The sequence below is a fragment of the Notechis scutatus genome, chromosome 6, assembly GCF_049901735.1.
Source record: "Notechis scutatus isolate UNSWTSFEM ecotype Mainland chromosome 6, rNotScu1.2, whole genome shotgun sequence".
Lineage (NCBI taxonomy): Eukaryota > Metazoa > Chordata > Lepidosauria > Squamata > Elapidae > Notechis > Notechis scutatus.
This window is the reverse complement of record NC_142014.1, coordinates 22,549,040-22,572,706: the sequence shown is the minus strand read 5'-3', so window position 1 is coordinate 22,572,706 and position 23,667 is coordinate 22,549,040. Positions and strand designations below refer to the sequence as shown.

At 41.1% G+C, this 23,667-nt stretch overlaps 1 protein-coding gene across 2 annotated transcripts in view; it reads right to left on the bottom strand.

The window, feature by feature from the left end:
• Positions 1–1,762: 1,762 nt before the first annotated feature.
• Positions 1,763–23,667, bottom strand: part of ATXN10 (ataxin 10) — a 62,277-nt gene continuing 40,372 nt past the window's right edge. The window contains exons 10-11 of one of the 2 annotated variants that reach the window (XM_087969519.1): positions 17,918–17,981; positions 1,763–2,068 (exon numbers count right to left, since the gene is read on the bottom strand). In XM_087969519.1, coding sequence (XP_087825645.1) covers positions 2,067–2,068; positions 17,918–17,981 — 66 coding nt within the window. In that variant the 3' untranslated portion in view covers positions 1,763–2,066. The remainder of the gene's footprint in view (positions 2,069–17,917; positions 17,982–23,667) is intronic. The other variant, XM_026679254.2, reaches the window with a different exon arrangement.

Here is a 23,667-nt window from a genome sequence, read left to right as displayed (position 1 = left end):
CCCCGCGCACATAGATACACACACAAAACCCTAGAGGCAAACAGTTTGGGGGCATGGGAAGTTAATTGACTGCTGCCTCTCTCACCCCCAATTCTTTTCCACCACTACCCCTCCTTCCAAAGTGGCTGAGTTCAGTAACAATACAGAAGGGACTCCAAAATAAGAGAGGGACAGCTTCCATTCTTCTAGCTCTCTTGAATTAATTAACTGGAAATAGGTTTTGTCAATGTTTTGGAAAGGCATGGGGTGAAAAGAAACGGGTAGAATTAATCACAGTGAGAAACTACCACTTCAGACTTCCAGAGTTCAGAAACAGCCCATGAGAAGCAAAAATTAAGAAAAGGGGAAGTGGGCTTCCTTACCAAGGAAACTAATAAAATTCAAACAAGCATCCAATTCTCCAAAAACAGATAAGGCCACCAAGCTGCCTGCCTGCCCCAACACAGTTTCAGCACTTAATTCACTTTGGAAAAGATAAATAATGCCCCTCAAATGCAAGTGGTACTTATTGCTATTCTGTCTTTAAAAACATTTAAGCTTTTTTTTTTTTTTTTTTTTTGCATTTTGGTAGAAGAAACAGGCATTTGTCAAACTATTACTGAGAAATAGTTGGTGGCAAAATGAACCAGAAAGTATTTCATCCCTTCAGCTTTTTAGACTCATCTAAATGGCCACGCACACAAAAAAATTCACGAGTGAATCTAATGACCTTTATTTCTGTTTCTAAGTCTTTTGCAAAATGGGAGTTTGCATTTTGGGCACGTGAGATCTCCCATTATTTCAAAAATAGACTTGGGGGAAACTTACACAGGAGTTAAATGCAAATACTTTCCTCAAGCAAGTACTTCAATGCAGGCCACAGACAGTTGTAGATCTGGTACAATTTTCCATTTATGTGTAGTTTTGTTCACTCTGGAAGGGACACGGTGGCTCAGTGGCTAAGACGCTGAGCTTGTCAATCAGAAAGGTCAGCAGTTCAGCGGCTCGAATCCCTAGCACCACGTAAGAGTGAGCTCCTGTTACTTGTCCCAGCTTCTGCCAACCTAGCAGTTCGAAAGCATGTAAAAATGCAAGTAGAAAAATAGGGACCACTTTGGTGGGAAGGTAACAGTGTTTTGTGCGCCTTCGGCATTTAGTCATGGCGGCCACATGACCACAGAGATGTCTTTGGACAGCGCTGGCTCTTCGGCTTTGTAACCGAGATGACACTGCCCCCTAGAGCCAGAAACGACTAGCACATATGTGCAAGGGAAACCTTTACCTTTACCTTTTTCACTCTGGAAGGGATGAAGAGGTCTTTGTGCCCATATTTCTCACTCGGTCAGTGAGCATTGTAGGAGAGCAGAGTTAATCTCTTGCAGCCAAAATTCAGAAGGATTCTGATAGCACCTTTTATGATTAACACATTTTATTAAAAGGCAGAAGCCTTAGAAAGTTGATGCTCCCTTCATCAGAAGCACAGTGACTCTTCACCAATGTAGGATTAATTTTAGAAGAGGGAAGAGGGGAAAGGAAGGGAAAGAAGAGAGTGGTTATGGAGTTGCAAGCACCACATCAATCACAAATTGTATTGTGTTGCCAGTAGAATCTCACTTGACTATAGAAAAGTGAGTGATGGAAGCTGTAAAACCTATAGTTGCAAATAATTGTTTCAGAAACTAACTACAATTTCCATGTTTCTTGTCTTGACTCCAAGACTCCCATAACACCAATGGATTCCCTTTGACTTATTTAAAAAAAACAGTTCCAAAACACTACTTAATAAGTTCATTTGATCTTTTATTGATCTCATGTCTAGAACAAATATATATTTCCTTTGCGGGCAGGGAGAAAAGTCTTTTGCAGGTAGCAACTTATGGATCTGGCACCCGTTTCACAGATTTTAAAATCAGCTTCTGATCTCTCGACTCGATTTTCAGCTCGAGGCTCTCAAGAACTGGATTATCTGCAGGGCCTTGCTGTTCCGTCCGGGCAATGAACTCCTGGTTCCTCTTGTTCTCTTCTGTTAGGTTGCGAATGGCATAAACCGCCCACTGGTTTATAACTGTTCAACAATGTCAAGGAATTTCTGCAAGTTCATTTTGGTGTAAGTTAAAGTCTAAATATGGGGAAAAGGATAACATACACGCACCAATTAAGCAAGTAGTATAATTTATTTCAACTAGTTTTTAGAAAGCTCATTTCTTTGTGTTGGGAAAAAACCCCAGAAGGTTAGGATTAGAGGCTGAGCTGAACACATGCAAGCCAGCTCTGAAAAGGTGCATTGCAGAATTAAGATCAATATCATATATATTTATATATATGTAGCCATAAAATAAACTGTTAGGAAACAGAAATCTGTCCACATCTTTAAAGGATCAATTTAAGAACAAGCTACTAGAAGGATGTCAAAGTTTATGCTAATACTCCAGAGCCTAAAATGGGTTTAACCACAGAAATGAGATTTACAGCACAAACCTATATATGTCAACAGAAATGTAAACACCACTGTACTTAAACACGATTTACTTTAAATATCTGCAAGATCACAGCTGCAGAACAATAAACCCAGATGTAGATAAATGTTTTTTTCCCCTTCAATTTTAATGGCTTTTCCCTCTTACTCTGCATCATTTCAATCAGAATAGAGCTGGAAGGAACCTTGAAGGTCTTCTAGTCCAACCCCTGTTCAAGCAAGAGACCCTATGACTTTTCAGACAGGGCGCTGTCCAGTCTTTTCTTAAAAACCTCCAGTGATGAAGCACCCACAATTTTTGAAGGTGATTTCTTCTACTGGTTAATTGTTCTCACTGTTAGTAAGTTTCTCCTTAGTTCGAGGTTGCTTCTCTCTTTGATTAGTTTCCATCCACTGTTTCTTGCCTTGCTTTCTGGTGCTTTGGAAAATAGGTTGACCCCCCTCTTCTTTGGGGCAGCCCCTCAAATATTGGAAGACTGCTATCATGTCACCCCTAGTCTTCATTAGACTAGACATACCCAGTTCCTGCAACCGTTCTTCGTATGTTTTGGTCTCCAGGCCCTTAATCATCTTAGTTGCTCTTCTCTGCACTTTTTCCAAAGTCTCAACGTCTTTTTGGTAACGTGGTGACCAAAACTGGACACAGTATTCCAGGTGTGGCCTTACTAAGGATATTTAGAGCAGTAGTAATACTTCACGTGATTTGGATTCTGTGCCTCTGTTTATTTCACTGGTTGTACTTTGTATGAATGCTCAGCTATAGCTTGAAACATATTTCTGTAAAATAAAATATGTAAAATCTGGGGTTTCATTTTTTTTAAATTATCAAGACATATTGCTCGGGATGCTAAGAAGTTAGATAGCCTTGAAGAATCCTTTCATGGTGGTCTCCTTCGAGCAAAGTTGAAGGCAAACATTAGACAGAGGTTTAATCATTTCCATTATCATCGATAGAAACTATTTTCTGAGCATATCCATTAAAACTACTTACGGAAACGCTGCAAGCAAAATGTTATGTCACAAAAATATAATTGCTCTCAATGCACCTACAGAAGAAGGAATTCTGACTCACAAAGCAGAGTGCCTGTAGGGCACCAATTATTTGCTACGTGTAGCTTCACATCTAGGAGAAAGCTATGCATAATTCACTCATATTTTCTTCATGTGGCCATTTGCCTACAGGGAGATTTAGGCAAGCAAGGCTGTCTGAGTCTGGGTGGGGCAAGAATGCCAACTAAAATTAGGATAAAACCTATAGACATTTTGGAGAACACAGACGATTAACACTGCTTGTAAATCTGACAAGTCCAAGTTAGTACAAAGTTGGATCTTTGAACGGACAAGACTATTTATTTATAGGGTTTGTTCCCTGTATTCCAAGAGCAGAGCACCAGAGAACTATAAATAACTTGTTTCCAGACAAAGAGAAATAGTTTTTAGCACCTTAAAAACCTTTAATATTGAGCAATTTATGTAATTTTTTTAGATAGATTTTTTTAAGTGGCACAAGGGCCTTTGATTTGGTCATGAGAGATGAACACAATTTCTTTCAACAAATCCAGAATGCAGGTCACCTTAAAAACATTAAGAAAACAATGCCAATCTGATGTAGCACATAGTAAAACATAGAATGGGTAAGAAATCACTTGACAGAAAGTCAATTGCATTTCAGTGATTGTGTCTAATATAATTTAAGAATTGGTCTGTGGATTATTTAGCAATTCAAAGAGGAAAAGTTTTTAAATAAATTTCTTTGTGCTGGTCCATGAACGTAATAAAGATTTGATGATGAGATAGATTTTAAAGAAATAGCCATCACTGAAATCCAAGATGGGAAAAAGAGCCCAATTTGGGTTTCTTGGTACTCTCTGAGCTTGGCTTTTTTTTGTGTGTGTGTGTGTAAAAATTTCATTACCTAGCACTGATGATGTTACCTAGCTGGGTAATGAAACGTCTGTATGAAAACAACCAAGCTCAGAGTGTACCAAGGATCTCCAGTTCAACCCTGAGCTACAAATATTCTCTTCTAGACTCCCATAGAGTTCAATCCTAATCCTATGGCCATACAATGGCATTATTTCATTGGCTTGAGTACAGCTTTCAGAATGATCTTTTATTAGGACCTTTTCAAAAACTATTGACAATAGTTACAATAGTTACAATTGTCACCTTTTAAAATGAGAGACCATTAGCTGAGATAATAAGGTATACATCAAACAGGTGATTTATTGCACATTGAATTTCTACTTATAAAACTTAAGGATTATTAAACAAGAAATAATACATAAATAACATCTAATACAGGCTCTTACTGCTTCAGTGTGGGTTTATATCCTACTTTAAAATGAATATAATGAGCATCATAATAAGGAGCATATTATTTCAATTACACTTAAAATTGGATTATAAATCAGCTTTAGTTATACATGAATTGGTCCTTCTTCATAACAATCACCAAAAGCACCACCATTTAGCCAGAAATTGCAAAATGCCACATTTTGCCATCATACAGCATAAACTAAAATAATCCCCTGCGTAAACTAATCCTATAATTAAGAAGAAAAACCCTCTAAATATTTGTAAGGCCCAAAATCCTAATTCAAGGGCACTAAGTAATATTGTGAAATAATATAGATGCTAACAATAGAAAACATAGGGAATAGCTTATCTGTTCATTTTAGTCTCCTAACCTACTCCAAGGAAATTTGCCAAGATTCTTTAAAAAAAAGGGTTTTGGTGTTGTTGTGGATTTATAGCTTTCTTTCTTTTTCTTGTGCAACTTTCCAATTCAATGCCATGAATATGCATGATTTTCCTTAATCCATTAGCCATTAGCCAGGGATCTCTGGATGGCACATAAGACACAAATGTCACAGGAGATTAAACGAAGCCCTCGGTTAATATTCACATTATCCTCTTGTTCTTTTTCAAAAGATAGATAGAAGATTGGACATATTCTGAAGTCTATAATCCAACCAACACTTTAAGCCCTTTATTGTATATGCAGCATTTGAAAGGGTGCTTCTGATGTTTCCATAGTTACAACAAACAGGAGCCTATTTGTTTGCCAAATGCAACAAAAGAAAATAAAACATAGTCATGACTGTAGCTCCAATTTGACCTATTTGCTTTGGATTCCTTCAAAAACAGGAACACAATGCAGCATTACGATGAACCTGGTTAATGGTATGATAAGCTGACCATTCCTTTTTTGCTCCCCCAAAATACTGGATGGTCTCTGCAAATTATTAAACTCCTTCATTTAAAAATCACCTCCCACAAACAACCACCCCCCAACCCCCCCCCCCCACCCCAAAAACAACAAACAACCCCCCAACCCCAAAACAAAACCCAAACTCCCCAAACCCCCCCCCAATCCCTCACCTTTCTTTTCCCCCCCCCCCCCCCCCCCCCCAATCCCCCCCAAAACCAACCCCACCCCCCCAAAACCCCCCCCCCAACCCCCACCCACCCCCCCACCCCCAACCCCCCCCCCCCCCCCACACCCCAAAAAAAATAAAAACAAAAATCCCCCCCCCAAAAACCCCCCCCCCCCCCCCCCCCCCCCCCCCCCCTCCAAACCCAACCCTAAATTTTCCAATTCCCCCTCCCCCCTTCTCCCCCCCCCTCTCCCCCCCCCCCCTTTTCTTTTCTCCCCCCCTTCTCCCCCCCCCCCCCCCCTTTCCCCCCCCCCCCCCCACAACCCCCCCCCCCCAACCCCCCCCCCCCACCCCCCCCCCCCCCCCCCCCCCCCTGATCAGCAATAGAGGGCATGTCTGGAATACCCCACCCGACTCTGTAGTTTCTTCCCAAACCCCAAAAGCTTTGCCTAATTTCATGTCCCTGGCTTAAGCTACAATCTTAATAATACTGCAGAATGAAATGTAATACTTATTATCTTGAAATTGACTAATTTAAATAATAGCCTATTTATGTCTCTTTAGCTACTTTATAAAAATATTAAAAAAATTTTATCATTCAGAAAAAAACATTTTGGTATTTTTAAAAATTGTTTCTTGGGATTGTAGGAAATATTTTCCTTACATAAAATACGTAGTCTAGGAAATTTTCAGCACCCACATATCTGGCCAACTCAAAACTTGGGGAAAAGAAATCATTACTAAGTGAGGCAAAGCAATTCCAGAAAAGGCACAATGCAGGGATTATTACAAGAGAGATGAAAAATAAAATGGCAAACACTTTCATATTTTTATACAAGTGGCCTCACTCAGAACAACGTGTCCAATCCTGGACAAAACAAAAAATGGATCCCAAATGATCACATTATAAGGCCTCCTTTGTAAAACCTATTTAACTCAGAAAAAAGGGCACAAGAGAGGAAAGTTATAGGGAGGTTTAAGGAAAATTGGTCTCCTTTTCCCATGAATTAAGAGTTCAGGCTCAGCCAAGATTTAGAACTAATACATCTAGTGGTTCTGCTTCTGCTCAAACCTACTTTGGGGTTTTGGTACCATCAGACATCTTGATAGCCACAGAGGTGGCAGCAGCTTTAAAAGAGACTAGTAGCTCAAATCTACCAATGTCGTCTTCTTTTTCCAGGCTCGGGGCAATCTGCTTCTACAATGGTCCTTCTATCCTCTTTATAGGTCCTGGTGGAACAGGACACAAGGCTAAAAAGAGGATGAAGGTTCATTCTCTGAGCTTGTGGGTTGGTTTTGTTACCATGCTAGGCAACATTTTCAGTGGAGTAAAGGGGGACGTCAGTGTCGGTGTTCTTGTGTTTATAAGGGCTTCAGCTGTGGGTGTGTCAAGTGAGGTTCTTGGGATGGGTCTTGGGATAAGGAGATTACATGAGGTCAGGGTCATTGCGAGATGATCTGCTGGTGGGAGGGGGTTGCATGGGTTGGTTGAGGATCGGTGCTGTCTCTGCTTGGCGATGTGGTTGATTTGGATTCTGACTGATTTGGGTTGGTAGTCAATGTGTCTGTTGGTGGAATTGCTTGTGGAGGGCCAGGCTTTGATGTACTCATGAGCATGGCGGGTGGTAGCGTGGCTGATTTCTGTGTTGCTCCAATTGAACTGGTGCTTCTTGGTGTTGATGTGGGTAGAGAAACATGTGGCCTGATTCAGTAGGGTTTGCATGCTTTTATGATGAGCAGTGCATTTGCTAAGTTTCCTTTGGGGTCAACAGGTCTCCATAATACAGGAGAGGAAGGAAGACAAATGATCCTTGCACCCTGGGATGGTAGGGTGGTGAGATTTCTCCAGCCTGGAGCACTAAAAAATATGCCAGACCTGGAGAAATAAAAAGGTAAAGGTTCCCCTCGCGCATACGTACTAGTTGTTTCCATCTCTAGGGGGCGGTGCTCATCTCCATTACAAAGTCGAAGAGCCAGAACTGTACGAAGACGTCTCCATAGTCATGTGGCCAGCATGACTAAACGCCGAAGGCGCACGGAACACTGTTACCTTCCCACCAAAGAGGTCCCTATTTTTCTACTTGCATTTTTAACCTGCTTTCGAACTGCTAGGTTGGCAGAAGCTGGGACAAGTAATGGGAGCTCACTGTTACACGGTGCTAGGGATTCGAACTGCCGACCTTTCTGATCGACAAGCTCAGTGTCTTAGCCACTGAGCCACCGCATCCCCTATTTCCTGGAGAAATAGTTGCAAGATAATACTGCCTACAGACTTGCTTCTCTCACATTACCCCAAAAAAACTCCGATTGCTCACACAGAAACTGCATGTGGCTTTCAACAAGGGCACACCATCTATAAGGATAATCTAGGTTTGTGTCTTTGGTTCACTTTAGGATTCTTTTTTTTTTTTTTTTTTTTGGAGCCTTTAACAATTTGTCACTTCGAAGTTTGAGAAGCCACTCATTTCTGATACAGCCAAGAAAGGAAATTTAAATTTGGAAAGAGTGATGTTAATAATAATTTGAGGTTAACCGAATACTTGGAAAGAAAGATTCATAGTGATCATTCTAAACAATTGTTTTACATCTCTTAGATGAAGGCAACTTTAGATATGAAGGGGTTTCTTTGAAGCTCTGTCAAATTTGTAAAATTTGCAGCTTTTAAAAGGAAAGTCAAGCCTATAATGCTAGCTTAAAACTAAAAAAAAATGGTGCACATACAATCTTGCCACAGCAGCTGCCCATATTTTCAAGTGACATTTTTAATCGAAACCTATAATTTATATGTAACTGAAAATCCTTTGCGTTTAAAAATAGGGAAGAAAAATCACACTCTTGGACAATATAAAGCCAAACATTCCATGCCTATGATATTCAGTTTTAAAAGCTATTTTTATTTCAACCAGTCCCTCTTTAATATTCTGGAGGACTGTGCCCAGATAGGTTCCACTACCAAAAATTCTGCACATTGCTACATTTTTCAGTAAAGAAAATACCCTTCAACTATTATTGCTTAACCATCTGAAATGCAACACTTAAAAATATGATGATGTAAAATGGCATTGAAATGCCAGCTAATGCAACATGGCTATCTCTAGATCCGGCAAGATCCTATGTGCACCTTCTGTTCACACTTCCCAGATACACACAACTCCAACTGTGCTCCTCTTTCTGTACGACAACTTTTACCTAAACCCAGATTTCAAAAACATGTTTTCAAAATTTGTGGGAAAGCATCAGAACTATTCCTTGTTACATGTTAAATAGTTGCACGAACAGGTAGATGGGTTAGGACAAAACTGTTTTAAATGACTGTCATAATATTAAATGAGAGTTTTATGCATTTCAATACTGCCAAAATAAACATTAACAGTCCAAGATGGTTTAATAAAAGGCAAAAGAATACAACAGCATCTTCTGTAATACAGATTATTTGGGGGGAAATAACTGCAGAATTGTGAAGGAAGTGTGCCGATTACAACTGCTCTTTGGATTTTAATTTTTATTTTATTTTTGCATTGTTTAATACTTATACACCCCCCTGGGTTTAATTAGCATTATTATCCTGTGGATGCTGCTTCAGAAATGACTACTTGGCAGAATAACAGATGTATCTACCTTCTAATACATATCCCTCTTAGAAGTGCATTTTATTCTTTCTCCATTTTCAGAAAGGACCTCAACGTGAATGTAAATCTGCTCTTTTAAATGTTTTTAAATGTTTTTTCAAATTCTAAATTATTATTTTTTTATGCATGATGTAGCCGCAGTGCCTTCAATATACTATTCATGTAGGGTGGTTTGGATAGAAAGGAACAGGAATAAAGAAATGGAATAAACACCCTTTATCCAAAGATCTCGCACTACTAATTGTGTAAAAATAAGCCAAACAATTAAAAAAAAAAAGAATATAAAATGCTTCATTTAAAAAGTCCTTTCCAAACAAAGCATAGCCAGTCACATATCTTTTCCAAAGCAGAGACTGGCAATACTGGGAGCTGCCACTAAGGAAGTCTCAGCGACTAAATCTGTCAAGGGGGCATTTGTTTTTAATCTGAAGATAATTTGGTTCTACACAAAGGACCACCAATCAAATGCCATAAATTCATGCCTCGTCCACCGAAAAAGAAATGCTGTCTTCATTTTCCAGCTAACAAAGAAATGAATTCTTCCAAGGTCAATAAGTTATTAGAATCTCAAGTTAAGTTCTCTTAACTTGACTCTTAACTCTTGCTGTGTTTTCTTATATCTTTTCCAAGGATAAGGAACAACTGCAACCCCAGAAGTAGATATTGGGAGTGTATTGGGAGAGATTATTTTTTGTACCTCTTATACAATATTCAGGACTTCCCAGTTTTGGTTGCTTTATCCCGTTAAAGCTGTGATCAGTGAAAACTGCAGTGAAACAGAACAAATGCGTCTCATTTATATGATAACAAAGCCATTTACAACAAGAATCCTAAGCTATTTTAAAAACCCATATATATTAAGGGGAAATATTAATGACAATGCAAAAACTAGCTTTTCAAGGAGTATCTATGGCCATGATGGTGAACCTATTGGCACACGTGCCACACAGAGCCATTTGTGCCAGCATATGAGCCACAGGCAAACTTACCTCACTGCGCATGCGCGTGCCTCCCAGCTGATTTTCGGCTGGTTTGAGGCCTTTTTCGGCCTCCCAGGCTTGAGGAAAGCCTCTGCAACCTGAAAAATAGGCCCGTCTAGTCACTTCCTGTATTACCGGAAGTGATGAAATGGGCCTATTTTTCAGGCTGCAGAGGCTTTCCTCAAGCCTGGGAGGCCGAAAAAAGCCTCAAACCGGCTGAAAATCAGCTGGGAGGTACAGTGCAGGTAAGGGAGCGGCAGAGGGGGAGGGACTGTGCATTGACTTCTGGGTACTGGTATGCGAGTGCGCACAAGCGCATGCACAATTTTGGGCACAAGAACCCAAAAAGATTACCCACCACTGATCTATGGTATGTGTACCTTGATGGCTGAGAAGGTACATCAGGCAGGCAACAATAAGTCATAACAGAGCTAGATTTGTACTGGTGGTAATAGAGCCTGGGGTCTTGTATATGTATTATCTATGGAAGGAGACTTGTTAATAATACATCCTAGTTTAGGAACAAACCCTGGCAACCCACTGCAGATCTTTTATCATAGATATGTATCATAATTCTAGGTGGTGGGACACCACAATTGGCATCTTAGTTGCTATATTCTGCACTGGGTTTGGTTCTGAATTAATCCCATGGCAGCTGCTTAAATAGTATATTACAATACTGTAATCCAGATTTCAGATTACTAGTCTTTCTCCTACCTTGGAAAGAAAAACTACAGTCATGTCAACTTCAGCTAACCACAGACAACTCATTTGGGGGATGCAGTTCTTTCCAGAATGGATCCCACTCCCTGATTCCCCAAACCCCTTCAGTGGCAATCGTATCTCAATTCAGCTCCAGTGCTTAACCCTTACCCAACCCCTCACTGCATTCAGCACCATTCCCCATCCAAAATCTCTCCCATTCAGATGTCATAGAGAAAACATGAGATAAATCATACTAATAGGGCCCCGGTAGCCTTTTAATTATTTAAACTGCAACTCTTTTTAACTATTCAAAAAATAAAAATGCAGTCCCTGTATTTTGAAAAATGCTGTCATAGTAACATCGTGACCATGAATACAGCAAAATGGTTGGTAAAATGGCTTCTGGGTGATTCTGCCCGAGACAATGAACTGGAAATGTCAGCACCTATTCATTATCTCAAATGGCATGACCATTTCGCCAATAAAGGGCTGCCCTGAAATCCTATACTTTATGATTAAACTTACATTGCATTTTAAATTTTTATTCATTTTATTAATTAACTGGTAAAAAGACAAATGACTCAGCAACTGAAACATTATTTCAATTGAGACAGACAGCCTCACAGTTTAACCCCTTCTAGCATTCGACTAACTTGGCTGTTCTCCACGCTGTTATCTTTTTGGGACCAGACTAGGGGAATTTGTGAAATACTATCTGTATATTTTGCGACAGACAAACTCTGCCAGGCAGGTTTGGGATCTAAATGGTAGTATTACAACAGTTTCCACTTGTTCAGCGTATTTTGGTACAGACGAGTTACTTTCATTTCCTGTAGATGACATTTTAATTTTGCCTTTTTTATTAAAATCTATTTTGAATATTCTGATCCCAGAAATGGGTAACATACTGTACCATCTTTTGCTATGATGGTGTGTCTGATTTCCAACAACAGCACCTGGTTGTTGTTTTGAAATTATTCCACTGTACCAGTGGTGGGATTCAAAAATTTTTACTACTGGTTCTGTGGCTGTGGCTTGGTAGGCGTAGCTTGGTGGGCGTGGCAGGGGAAGGTTACTGCAAAATCCCCATTCCCTCCCCAGCCCACTAACCTGCTTTCCAGCTCCTGTGCAGGCCAACAAAAGAAGACCCAGCCAATCAGCTGGGACTCAGGAGGCAAAGAATAGATGGGGGCGGGGCCAGTCAGTATTTGCCAGTTCTCCGAACTACTCAAAATTTCCGCTATCAGTTCTCCAGAACTGGTCACAACCGGCTGAATACCCACCTCTGCGCTGTACTCAACAGAAAGACCGCAAAAGGCATTCACACCTTTAAAATATAACACATTCGTGTTTTCCTTTTCTTTGGCCCAGATGGATTTCCCCACACGTAGCTGCACTGTAACTGTCTATGAAAAAACGGATTGCTTTCCCCAAGGAAGTCTTTCCTGGCGTAACACAAAATAATCTGCCATTGTTGTACACTCTGCAGCAACTAGATTTCTCTTAGATTTAACCTGAGGTTTCATAAACCACAATTATACTAAACACTGCCATGAGGTCAAAAGTATTTTGCTTCTACCTCCAAGATGACTGGCAGATGGAATAAAATGATGGAAAACGCTCTTCAAATGGAGATCTGCAAAAATTAGCTTTTAAAATACATTTTCAGCATTCTATCCAAGGAAAAACTGTCGGTGTGCAGATCTCCGATAACCAACGCAGAAGGGAAACCACAGGTTTTCCTTACGCAAATGCTATCAATTTTGCTTCCTTCTAGGTAGCCAGCAGCCTGATCACTGAGAGAAGACAATCCCATTTCTCCTCTTTAAGTATTCCCAATATTTCAGTTGCGGGACAGTTTGCCAACTGATGTTAACACAACACAGAAGCTTTCACTACAGGTCAAAAGCCACTTCCTTTCATCAGCCAGGCATTAAACTGTCTATCATCAGAATTGTCTGCTACCAACTAACACAAAACCATGTGTGCAAACACTGAAGGCAGTTATGGAAGATCATCCTGGCTGAAATCCTGAATCCACTTATTCCGAAGTAGTTCCAGAGATGGTGGGTGACTACTCTACAGTAAGGGGATCTTCTTTTTCCCAGCTAATGCAGAACAGATTTTCTTTTTTCAGAAGGAGGAATCGAGGAAGGAAATTATCGGATTGTAAGGAAAGGTTTTGTTACAAGGCACATAAATTGGACAGAAACTGACTTTATGTAAAAATGTCTATCTCAACGTTTTAATGCATATGTGTCAGTTTAAGTTACCAATCCTTAAAAAATGCTATTTGGAATAGGATAAAGGTCTTATGAGTTGGAAAGAAAAAACTGGAGAAGAGGAACAGCTACTGTCTAGTGTAGGGGTGTCAAAACTGATTTCATTGAGGGCTGCATCAGGGTTGTATTTGACCTCAGGGAGCCAGGGTGGGCGTGGCCAGCTCAATGCCACTTGTGTTGGGGGCACCTGTGGTGGCCAAGTGTTAAGGCAGGACTTCCCTCAAACTCTCCCTCACTCTAATTATAATCTTCCTCCCTCCCTCCCACCCCCTTTCCTTCCTTCCTTCCCTCTTCATTCTCCTTTCTTCTTCCTTCCCCTCTTTCCTTATTTTTCCTTCCTTGCTCTCTTCCCATCTTCCCATCGTTTACTTGGTCTTTCCTCTTTCCCTTTCTCCTTTACTGTTCCCTCTTGCATGCTCAAATGCAAAAGGGGAAACATTTCTCCTTTTGTTTTGTTTTCAGTTTGTTTTGCCCGGTTTTTGCTGGCAGAGGGCTGCAGGAGGCTGTCGCGGCTGAAATCGGAGCTCTGTTTTCACAGGCCGGTCCTTTGCTGTTTCCAAGGCAGTCCCACGGGCCTGATTTAAGCATCCTATGGGCCAAATCCGCCCTGTGGGCTTTGAGTTTGACACCCCTGGTCTAGTGCAACTAAGTACTTCCCTCTGCACTTTTACACAGATTCTTATTGGTTGATTGAATTTATATAGCTGTCCAATTCACCTGCATGTGACTCTGGACAAAGTACAGTACATGATTGAAATGAAACAGTGTCATTTACCCATCAATGAATTAAATATTACTAAAAACTATAATTACAGTATAAAAGCAGAGAAGAATGTACTTACAGCCCATTAGCTTTTTAATGGGCTCCATGCTTCCATGGTTCTCCAGGATCAATGACGAAACCATGTGGTCAACATGGATGAAATAATAGTACATCCCAGACATAAATTGTTTCAACTTCTACCCTCGAAATGACGCTATAGGGCAGTGGTGGCTAACCTTTTTCAGCTCCTGTGACAAATATTGTGTGCACGCTTGCACGCTCGCGCTTGCATGCCAGCACCCAGAAGGCAATGTGCGCCCCTCCCCCACGCCCCCTATGCATGCGCGTGCAATCCCCATCCATCCACCCACCAACCCCACCAACCCCTTAACTGCACCGTGCCTCACAGTGATTTTCAGCCGGTTTGAAGCCTTTTTCGGCCTTCCAGTTAGGCTTCTGCAGGCTTTCATCACTTCCGGTATTTTCGGAAAAACAGGAAGTGATGAAACGGGGTCAGTTTTCAGCCTGCAAAACCTGCAGAAGCCTTCCTCAAGCCTCTGGGAGGCTGAAAAAGGCCTCAAACCGGCCCAAAATCAGCTGTGAGGCACGCACATGCGCAGTGAGGTAAGTCTGCCTGTGGCTCGTGTGCCAGCATAAATGGCTCTGCATGCCACCTGTGGCACGTGTGCCATAGGTTTGCCATCACTGCACACCAGAACAACTAGACGCAAGGACAGTTTTCCCCCGAATGCCATCACTCTGCTAAACAACTTCCACAACACTGTCAAATTACTTAGTAAGACTGTATTACTATTATTCTTCTCATCCTTCCTATTACCTACCATGTTTCTCATATAATAAGGCCGGGTCTTTTTTTTTTTTTGAGCCCCCCAAAAATGGCTAGGCCGTCTTTTCAGGGGTGACTTAATTCCCCCCCCTGCATATTTGGGTGGGCGGGTGGCGACGGCTTGGATGTTGACCTCGGCGTTGGTGAGGCACTTAGTATCGGGGTCAATGCAGGCAGCACCATATCCGGGTGTGCAACAAAAGTACTTCCTAACGGCAAGCCCCCCCCCCCCACCATTCCCCCCCATTTCGCACGTTTTAACATAGGCCTTAATTTGGGGGGGGGGCTTAATTTCATTTCATGCCTATAAAACATGCTGGGACTTCCTATTGGGGGAGGCCGTATTGTTGGAGAAACAGGGTATCTTTTCCACTTATGACTATGACCATGTTGCTTGTATCTTTACAATTTATATTGTTTTAATTGTTTTCATATTATGTTTTGATTGTGTATTAGTAACCTATGTATGATTTGAGTGCTTATTAGTAACCTAAGACTATCACTAAGTGTTGTATGTTATGATTCTTAATGAATGTATTTTATTTTTTCTTATGTACACGGAGAGCATATGCACCAAAGACAAATTCCTTGTGTGTCCAATCACACTTGGCCAATGAAGAATTCTATTCTAATTCTATTCTATTATTCAAGAAAAACAACCCAACACGGGTCTTATGCAGACAAACCAAGGTTAACCCTGCCTCACTAACCCTTTTGCCTTGGATGTTAAAAACCCTGCAGGCAGATCTGGAAGATCAGGGAGGCAAATTCTGCCCCTTTCTCTAACTCAAGAGAAGCTGAATCGCTGAGCAGAGAGAAAAGTCCATAATTAACACATCATCAAACAATGGAGGGATGACCACCAACTGAGAGAGCTTCAAAAGAGGATTAGGCAAATTCATGGAGGTTATTCATGGCTGCCTGCTAGCTATCGCTCCCTTCCTTCATATCTAAGATGCCATTCCTCCCAATCTTACTGTCAAGGGAATATAAAACAGTTGTTAAAAGAATAAGCTCTAAATCCCCAGATCATGTTTGGGGGCAATAAATGGCTCAAGGCTGCTTGGGTGGAAAGATCAGTGGAAGATGGGATCTTCGTTGGCAAGTAGGGGAACAGAATATGTGTTCAAAGGAGGTATGATGTCATATGCACCATGAAATCACCACACGAATGACTTAATGGCCCAATGACATTGAAATGCCTTCTAATGGACAACCTTGCATGAGGCTAAACGGACCTTATTCCAGACCTAGTGCAGTTTAATCTTACCCCATACACACTTCATTTTTCCATTTTCGGGATAAAAGTTGAATCCAGCAAAATTAAAATGAATTATCTTGCATTAGAATGTTTACTTTTTTTTTAAACACAAAATGCTTTCAAGCCAACATCAAAATAAAAGTGGTTCGAGCAGTGATGTATTAACCATTAAGCAGACTAAGCACGTGCTTAAGGCACCAGGCCCAAAGGGGGCACCACAATGTTGAGAATATGGCTCCGTTTGTACAGTATGTACAAAGTAGGGGGGCACCAAGATTTGTCAGTGCTTAGAGCACCAGTGAGCCTTCATCCGCCACTGGGTTCGAGAAGGCACCAGTTGGTTCTCATTTAATAAGAAGACATGAAGCTTAGAGGTAAATCTTCCTTAGTGGTATTCACTAAGGACTCCGCACCCCGAGTACTCTGGTTGTTTCAGGGCATGCTAAGGTTCCTTCAGCCCAAGAGGTATGAAATCAGGATCCAGAAGCATAGCTTCTCCACAGTTCTCAGGAATTAGATCACCTAAGATCCAAAGGACCACATGCTCATTAGCTGTTAGGATTTATCTTTCCTTGTCTCTTCTGGAGACTTCACACATTTATCGCAAACACTTCAGAAAACACATATGTTCCTGTGGCGCTTTCCATTCAAGCCCTCTTACTTTGATCAACAAAAATCTTTCTTTTTTTAAAATCAAAGAATACCAGATGTTTATATTAAATATATATTTCACTAGTCAAATGTAATAAAGTATGCAGGCTAACCTATTTGTTTGGTTCAGGTGACTGATCAAGATGTTAGCTGATGCAAAAAAATTCAGGATGAACTACAATGACCAAGTTTGGTTAGGTATGATTACTAATCCTAATTTAATGTGACAACAGTGAATCTGGGATATTCAAGCAAGTTAGAGAACAAGATATAATGAGCTACAACCAAACTCTTTTCTTTAAAAGCTGTCCAAAAAGATATAGTTTCTCTCTTTGATTGTTACCCATCAAAAGAGTAAGGCCACCTTAGCCTAAGAGATTCCAAACTCAGTCAAGTAGATTATAGGGAGGGAGAAAGGAACTACAATTTATTTTTAACTTTTCTTGATGATACTTGCAAGAAACTGTGTGAAATCTTACCTCTTGCCATTTTCAGCATCTTCTTTTACTGTAAAGAAATTATAACCCAGAATAAAAAAAGCAAAATGAAAATTTAATAGCTTGTATTAAACATGTATTGTTACTTCTTGTTAAAAAAACTAAAGATGGAAAAAATTATGAAAGAAATAGTACAACTCACTACATTACAAAGCAGCTTTAACACCAATAGCAAATGGAGTAGTCTTGAGTTACTGTCGATTATGAAAAGCAAAAGGATCAAGGGAAGATCAAAATATTCTATTGGTTTGTGTCCCACCTTTATTACTTTTACAAATAAGGCAATAACATACATAACTTCCTCCTCCCACGCCTTTTAACTGATCTTTCTTGAGAATGGAATTTTACAACACTTTTCAAGGCACCAGAACAATTCTGTGTTATTCCCAAAGAACTGATATCCAAATCTGAGCCCCATCAAAGGACACATATTTAGTTTAAAATTATGATGCTAATAAAAAGGATACAAGGATTATTGTCATCAATGCTGCAGTTATCCAGGATCAATGGAATGCCATTGAACTCATACACCTGGGTGGAAAAAAAAGGCACGTTTAATACCATTTTAATTTATTTACAATATGTATATGTTTGTATTCATTCAGATACTGGACAATATGCAGCAGCCAAAACTACAAAAGAAAAACATAACATAATCATGGATGCAATCATAAAATAAACAGCGGTGTCCAACAACCATATTGTAGATCAAAGGCCTGTCAGAATAAAGCAATCTTAAGGGCCTTCCTAAGAGCCCTGGTGGAACAGTGGTTAGAATGAAGTCTTGCAGTCTAATTCTGCCGACTGTCAGCAGTTCGATCTTGACTGGCTCAAGGATGACTCAGCCTTTCATCTTTCCGAGGTCAGAAAAATGAGGACCCAGATTTCGGGGGCAATATGCTGATGCTGTAAACTGCTTAGAGAGGGATGTAAATCACTATGAAGCAGTATATAAGTCTAAGTGCTGTTCCTAAAGAAACCAAGAAGAGGAGTACTACAGAATGGCTATTATCAAGATGGACTGATGTCTTGCCCCAACACCATCTACCACCCAATGGGGCAGCTTTCTCAACAGAGCTTCTCTAGACGAAGGGTGGAATCATGCTGAAGTTTCTTAAAGCAAACACTGATTCTCTAAAATGCAATGTGGTCTAGGTATTCGATCACATAGCCAAGTTTCACGCCATGAGCTATACCATAATGCCATTTGCTTGGTTTGGGCGTGGCCTGAAAGACTTTAGTCAATACTTAAAAACTGAGGTTGCAACCTACGGTGTTCATTGCCTCGGCTAGAATTAACAAATACAGCATTTCGGAGGAAGGTGGCCCAGTGTTTGGTATTAGTGGCGCATTCTAATTACCTATGCTCAATGACCTGATCATTGGAGCTTCAAAGGCTCCGAGTTTTGACCACTGATGAAGAATGCTACTATGCCAGTCTGTAACAGCGGATGAGAGTATGGTATATGTAATCTGGTTGGGCACTGAGATGGGAGTCCCCCTGGGCTTGGAGTATGGCATCAGCTGAGACTTCGGAGAGGGGAGGATCAACATGGAATTGTCATCTAGAACAGTGATCCCCAACCTTTTGTATGCCGCGGCCCGGTACCGGCATCAGCTGGGCGCCGCGGCCCGGTACCGGCATCAGCTGGGTGCCGCCATCTTTTTTGGATGAAAAAGTGCTTCCGGTGACCTCACCGGAAGCACTTTTCATCAAAAAGATGGTGGCGCTCAGCTTTGTGAGCTTTTCCGGGTAGAAATGGCTTTCTACCGGAAAAGCTCACCGAAGCAGGCGCCGCCATCTTTTGATGAAAAGTGCTTCCAGTGAGCTTTCTACCCGGAAAAGCTCACCGGAAGCACTTTTTCATCAAAAAGATGGCGGCGCCCAGCAACCAGCGGCCCGGTAGGACTTGTTCCGCGGACCGGTACCAGTCCGCGGCCCGGTGGTTGGGGACCCCTGATCTAGAAGACTGTGGCTTCAGTGTCCATAAGGGCACTTTCCCCAAGTAAATGGATGTAAACCGTATTTGTGAGGTAGGGCTATAAAGAAACAGATGGAATTGTTACTTGCGTACCTGCCTTTTTTTTTTTCTTTGAGAGTGTTTCTAATCACACTTGGCCAAATAAAAGTATTCTGTTCTGTTTTATTCCATTCCATTCCATTCTTCCTCTTCCCCACTCCATTCCATTCCAATCCCTTCCATTCCACGCTTCGTACGTAGCAGCTTCCCTGCCTGAACTGCTGACTCTGTGGCTGGTTTGGCAGTAGAATTCCCCAGGCCTATGGTCCTGCTTTCCTGGGTCCAAAGTTAGGGACAGTCTGGATGTTCAAGTCTAGAATGGCCCTGGTCCAGATGACTGAAGGCCCCACTCACAGTGAGAGGGTCACATAGTAGATGTGGTTTTTGACTTGGAACAGTGGTGACGGGATTTGGAGTTAGGGATATTGTCATCAGCCCCTTGTCAGAGTTAGGGGTATTGTCATTCCCTACCAGAATTCTGGGAGATGAAATCCACACAATGTGAATTTGCCAAGGTTGAAGAAACATTGTATTATAGATTCAGTAAAGCAACTGCATGAGCATCCCCAGAGGAAATATATTTCAATATATTTCAATGCTTTTCTTGTTGTCTTTCAGATTAATTAATTCATTTCACAACATCACAGCACATATTGCCCTCAAGGTACGGATACAGTCTTTTCAAAGTTGCATTTCTTGAATAACAATCTGACTACAACTTCTTTCAAAACTTAATTTTTAATTATATTATTAACTATAAGAATGGAAATATATTACCCATTTTATATAATGGATTTTGCATTAATCATAACATGTTAATTATTCTTTGTTGTGTAAATGATTGAGTTCCGGTCTAACAATGTTCCTGGAACCAAAACGATCTTTGTTGCAACTAAAACTTAATTTGCAACTGAGTACAATTACATCACATTTCAAGAGCTATAGTCACTCTCCTCCTTCTCCCCCCAAAAAGTAAAGAATAGTCACATATTGGTTTTAAATGTTTGGGTATGTCCAGACATGCTAACGCTCAGCATAAAAGCTCTTGCTGTGACAACGTAATTACTGATTCTGACAGTTTTCATTCCAGAAAGCCTACATGAGAAATTAGTCAATTTTTGGCAGCAAGTTCAGCAACAATGGAAAAATGAGTACTGCAAATGTTGGATATACTTCCAATGGAAGCATTCTGCTCTGCAAGTAATATCGGCTTTATTTCAAAAAGGAAAGCCATGGGCTACTTCATGTTCTTCACTGCTAAGTTATAGCTGAGCAAACTAGAGCTAAAAAACCAAAATGACTAGATATGTCTCTTCCCTCCCATATAATACTTTTTGATTCGGATTATCACAGTTTTTTTTTCCCATCAAGAAGTCAACTGATTAAGCACTGGACTCACCATTCCAGAGTCACCTCTGCATAAATTCATTGGTAGTCTAATGCCAGAGACTAGTGCTTGGCTTCAGAATTTTTCTACCCTCCCCCTCTTCACCAGTATTATGGGATGGAGAAGTTAGTTTCATTTATAGAGGTGGAAACGCTTTTAAGGAGAGACTGGAATGGTCAAGAACAATGTTAAACTAAGAGGGAACAAAGCAGTGGTGGGATTCTAGCCGATCTGCTGGATTATCAAGCTGGGACTCAATGGGAGGCAGAGAATAGATAGGGGCAAGGCCAGTCAGAGGCGGTATTTGCTGGTTCTCCGAACTACTCAAAATTTCCGCTACCGGTTCTCCAGAAATGGTCAGAACCTGCTGAATACCCACCTCTGCGAGCAAATCAGTTGAGTTGAAAAGGTTCTGAGGATGACAATATGCCCTCAGATCACCCCTGCTGGACATTTAAAGCGCCCACAGCAGCCAAAGGATGTAAAGTCCACAGATCTTATAGAAAAAAGCTGTACATAAAGCAGAAGCGAGCAATCTTTTCAAGAACTAGGTGCCATGGTGCCTACAGTGCATGGCACCTGGATTATCAAGCACAGGAAATCAGGCAGTTCAAATGAACATAGGTTTATTTAATGCTCTCTGCAAGAATCTGAACCACAGGTAGTCCTCGAGTTATGACCACAACTGAGCCCAAAATGTACGTTGCTGAGCGAGAGATTTTTTGCCCCATTTTACGACCTTCCTTGCCACAGTTGTTCAGTGAATCACCGTACTTGTTAAGGTTAGTAACACGGCTGTTAAGCAGATTTGGCTTCCCCGTTGACTTTGCTTGTCAGAAGGTTGCAAGAGGGGAATCACATGACCCCAGGACGCTGAAACAGTCATAAAAGCGAGTTAGTTGCCAAGCATCTGGATTTTGATCACGTGACCATGGAGATGCTACAATGGTCAGAAGTGTGAAAAAACGGTCATGAATAGCTTTTTTCAGTGCTGTTGTAACTTCGGTCACCAAATGAACTCTTGCCAAGTCAAGGGCAACCCGTACAAACAGCACAAACAGACAAATTGGCAGTAGGTAAGAGTCAATGGAATTCAAGGTGAGCTGGACTTAGATCTGAAAGGACTCAAGACTGATGGTGTATTTGACCCCTCCCTCGGGCTCAGCCTGGTCATCTCCTACATGGAGCTCTGCATATCCACATCTGTGTATTTATATAATGCATATACATGCCCCCCCACCATCCTTGAAAAATTGCTAAATCATGTGCTAGTAGCAAGGTTAGCTACCTTTGTGTATTAGACAAGGTAGCAGTTAACTATCCCTCAACTTTGGTAGCATAATTTTAGACAGGACACCAAAGAAATAAGGAGAGTTAAAGGCACACCTAAAAAAGTAAATCATTCCAAAATTTCCCCCTCACCAAAGCTCTCTTAGGGACGTGGTGGCTCAGTGGCTAAGACGCTGAGCTTGTCGATCAGAAAGGTCAGCAGTTCGAATCCCTAGCGTTGTGTAGTGGAGTGAGCTCCCGTTACTTGTCCCAGCTTCTGCCAACCTAGCAGTTCGAAAGCAGGTAAAAAATGCAAGTAGAAAAATAGGGATCCCTTTGGTGGGAAAGTAACAGCGTTCTGTGTGCCTTCGGTGTTTAGTCATGCCAGCCACATGACCACGGAGACGTCTTCAGACAGCGCTGGCTCTTCTTCGGCTTTGTAATGGAGATGAGCACCGCCCCCTAGAGCTGGAAACCACTAGCACATATGTGCGAGGGGAGCCTTTACCTTTTTAAAGCCCTCTTGCTTGTTGACCATCTAAGAGTACTACCTTCAGACTCCTCCCTAATCCTTGCTGCCATCAAAAGAAGACAGCTACTACAATGTTCAAAACTGGGACAGGCCTGAACACCATCATGTTGTTGGCCAGCATGCACAACCCTAGCATTCAGAAACTCTCCACAAGTAAGAATGGTGTGTTCAGGGGAGAAGGTGATTCTGAGGAAAGGAAAAGGATAGGAGGACATATCATGAACCTGCCCATCTCCAATTTGCCACGTCCATCCAAGATACTGAATTAAGGTCTTATTTCTGGAAATTAGATTACTGAAAAATTCAAGATGTTGAGGAATATATCCTTACTCAGGTTTTTAAAAATTACAGTAAGTATCGCAATAGAAACTTCTTTGGAATATTGAAATGCAAGTCAGCTACTGATAAATTAGCCCAAGCAGTCTTTTCCTATCACATGGACAAGCCTGAACCCCCCAAATAACTCCACCTAGTTAAAAGGGAGGAATACAGCTGGAGTTAATTTTTTAAAAAGTTGGCTATAGGTTTCTCTCAAAGCAAGGTGCAAATTTCCATCTGGTTTTTCTGGTAAATTGAGAGGAAGAAGGCTCATGTATTCTTTAACGCAGATCTCAGTGCCAGTGCTATAGGCACTTTGGCTTATAAAAGATGGAACTGTGGTTTGTGGCAAAAAGTCTATTATCAGAAATCACCACATCCTGCAAATCTGCTGAAAATTTATGGATGGAGGCTCCTTTCCCCTGACGTCTGCTGGGAGAGCAATGGTTCTGATGTGACTTTCAGCATTAACCCTCCCAGAGGTCTTTTGCTTTCCACACAAGAGAAACCCAGGGCCCACAGATTCAAAGCACCCTATCATTACCCTATTGATTTCTAAAGACCGCATCACCCACCTAAACTATCTCCCTAAATAGAACATCATCGCGTATTAGATTTGCAAGACTGCTAAATCAAAGGAGACTCATGGCAAAGATTGATTTTTCTCCTATCTTATATCATCAATGTTTT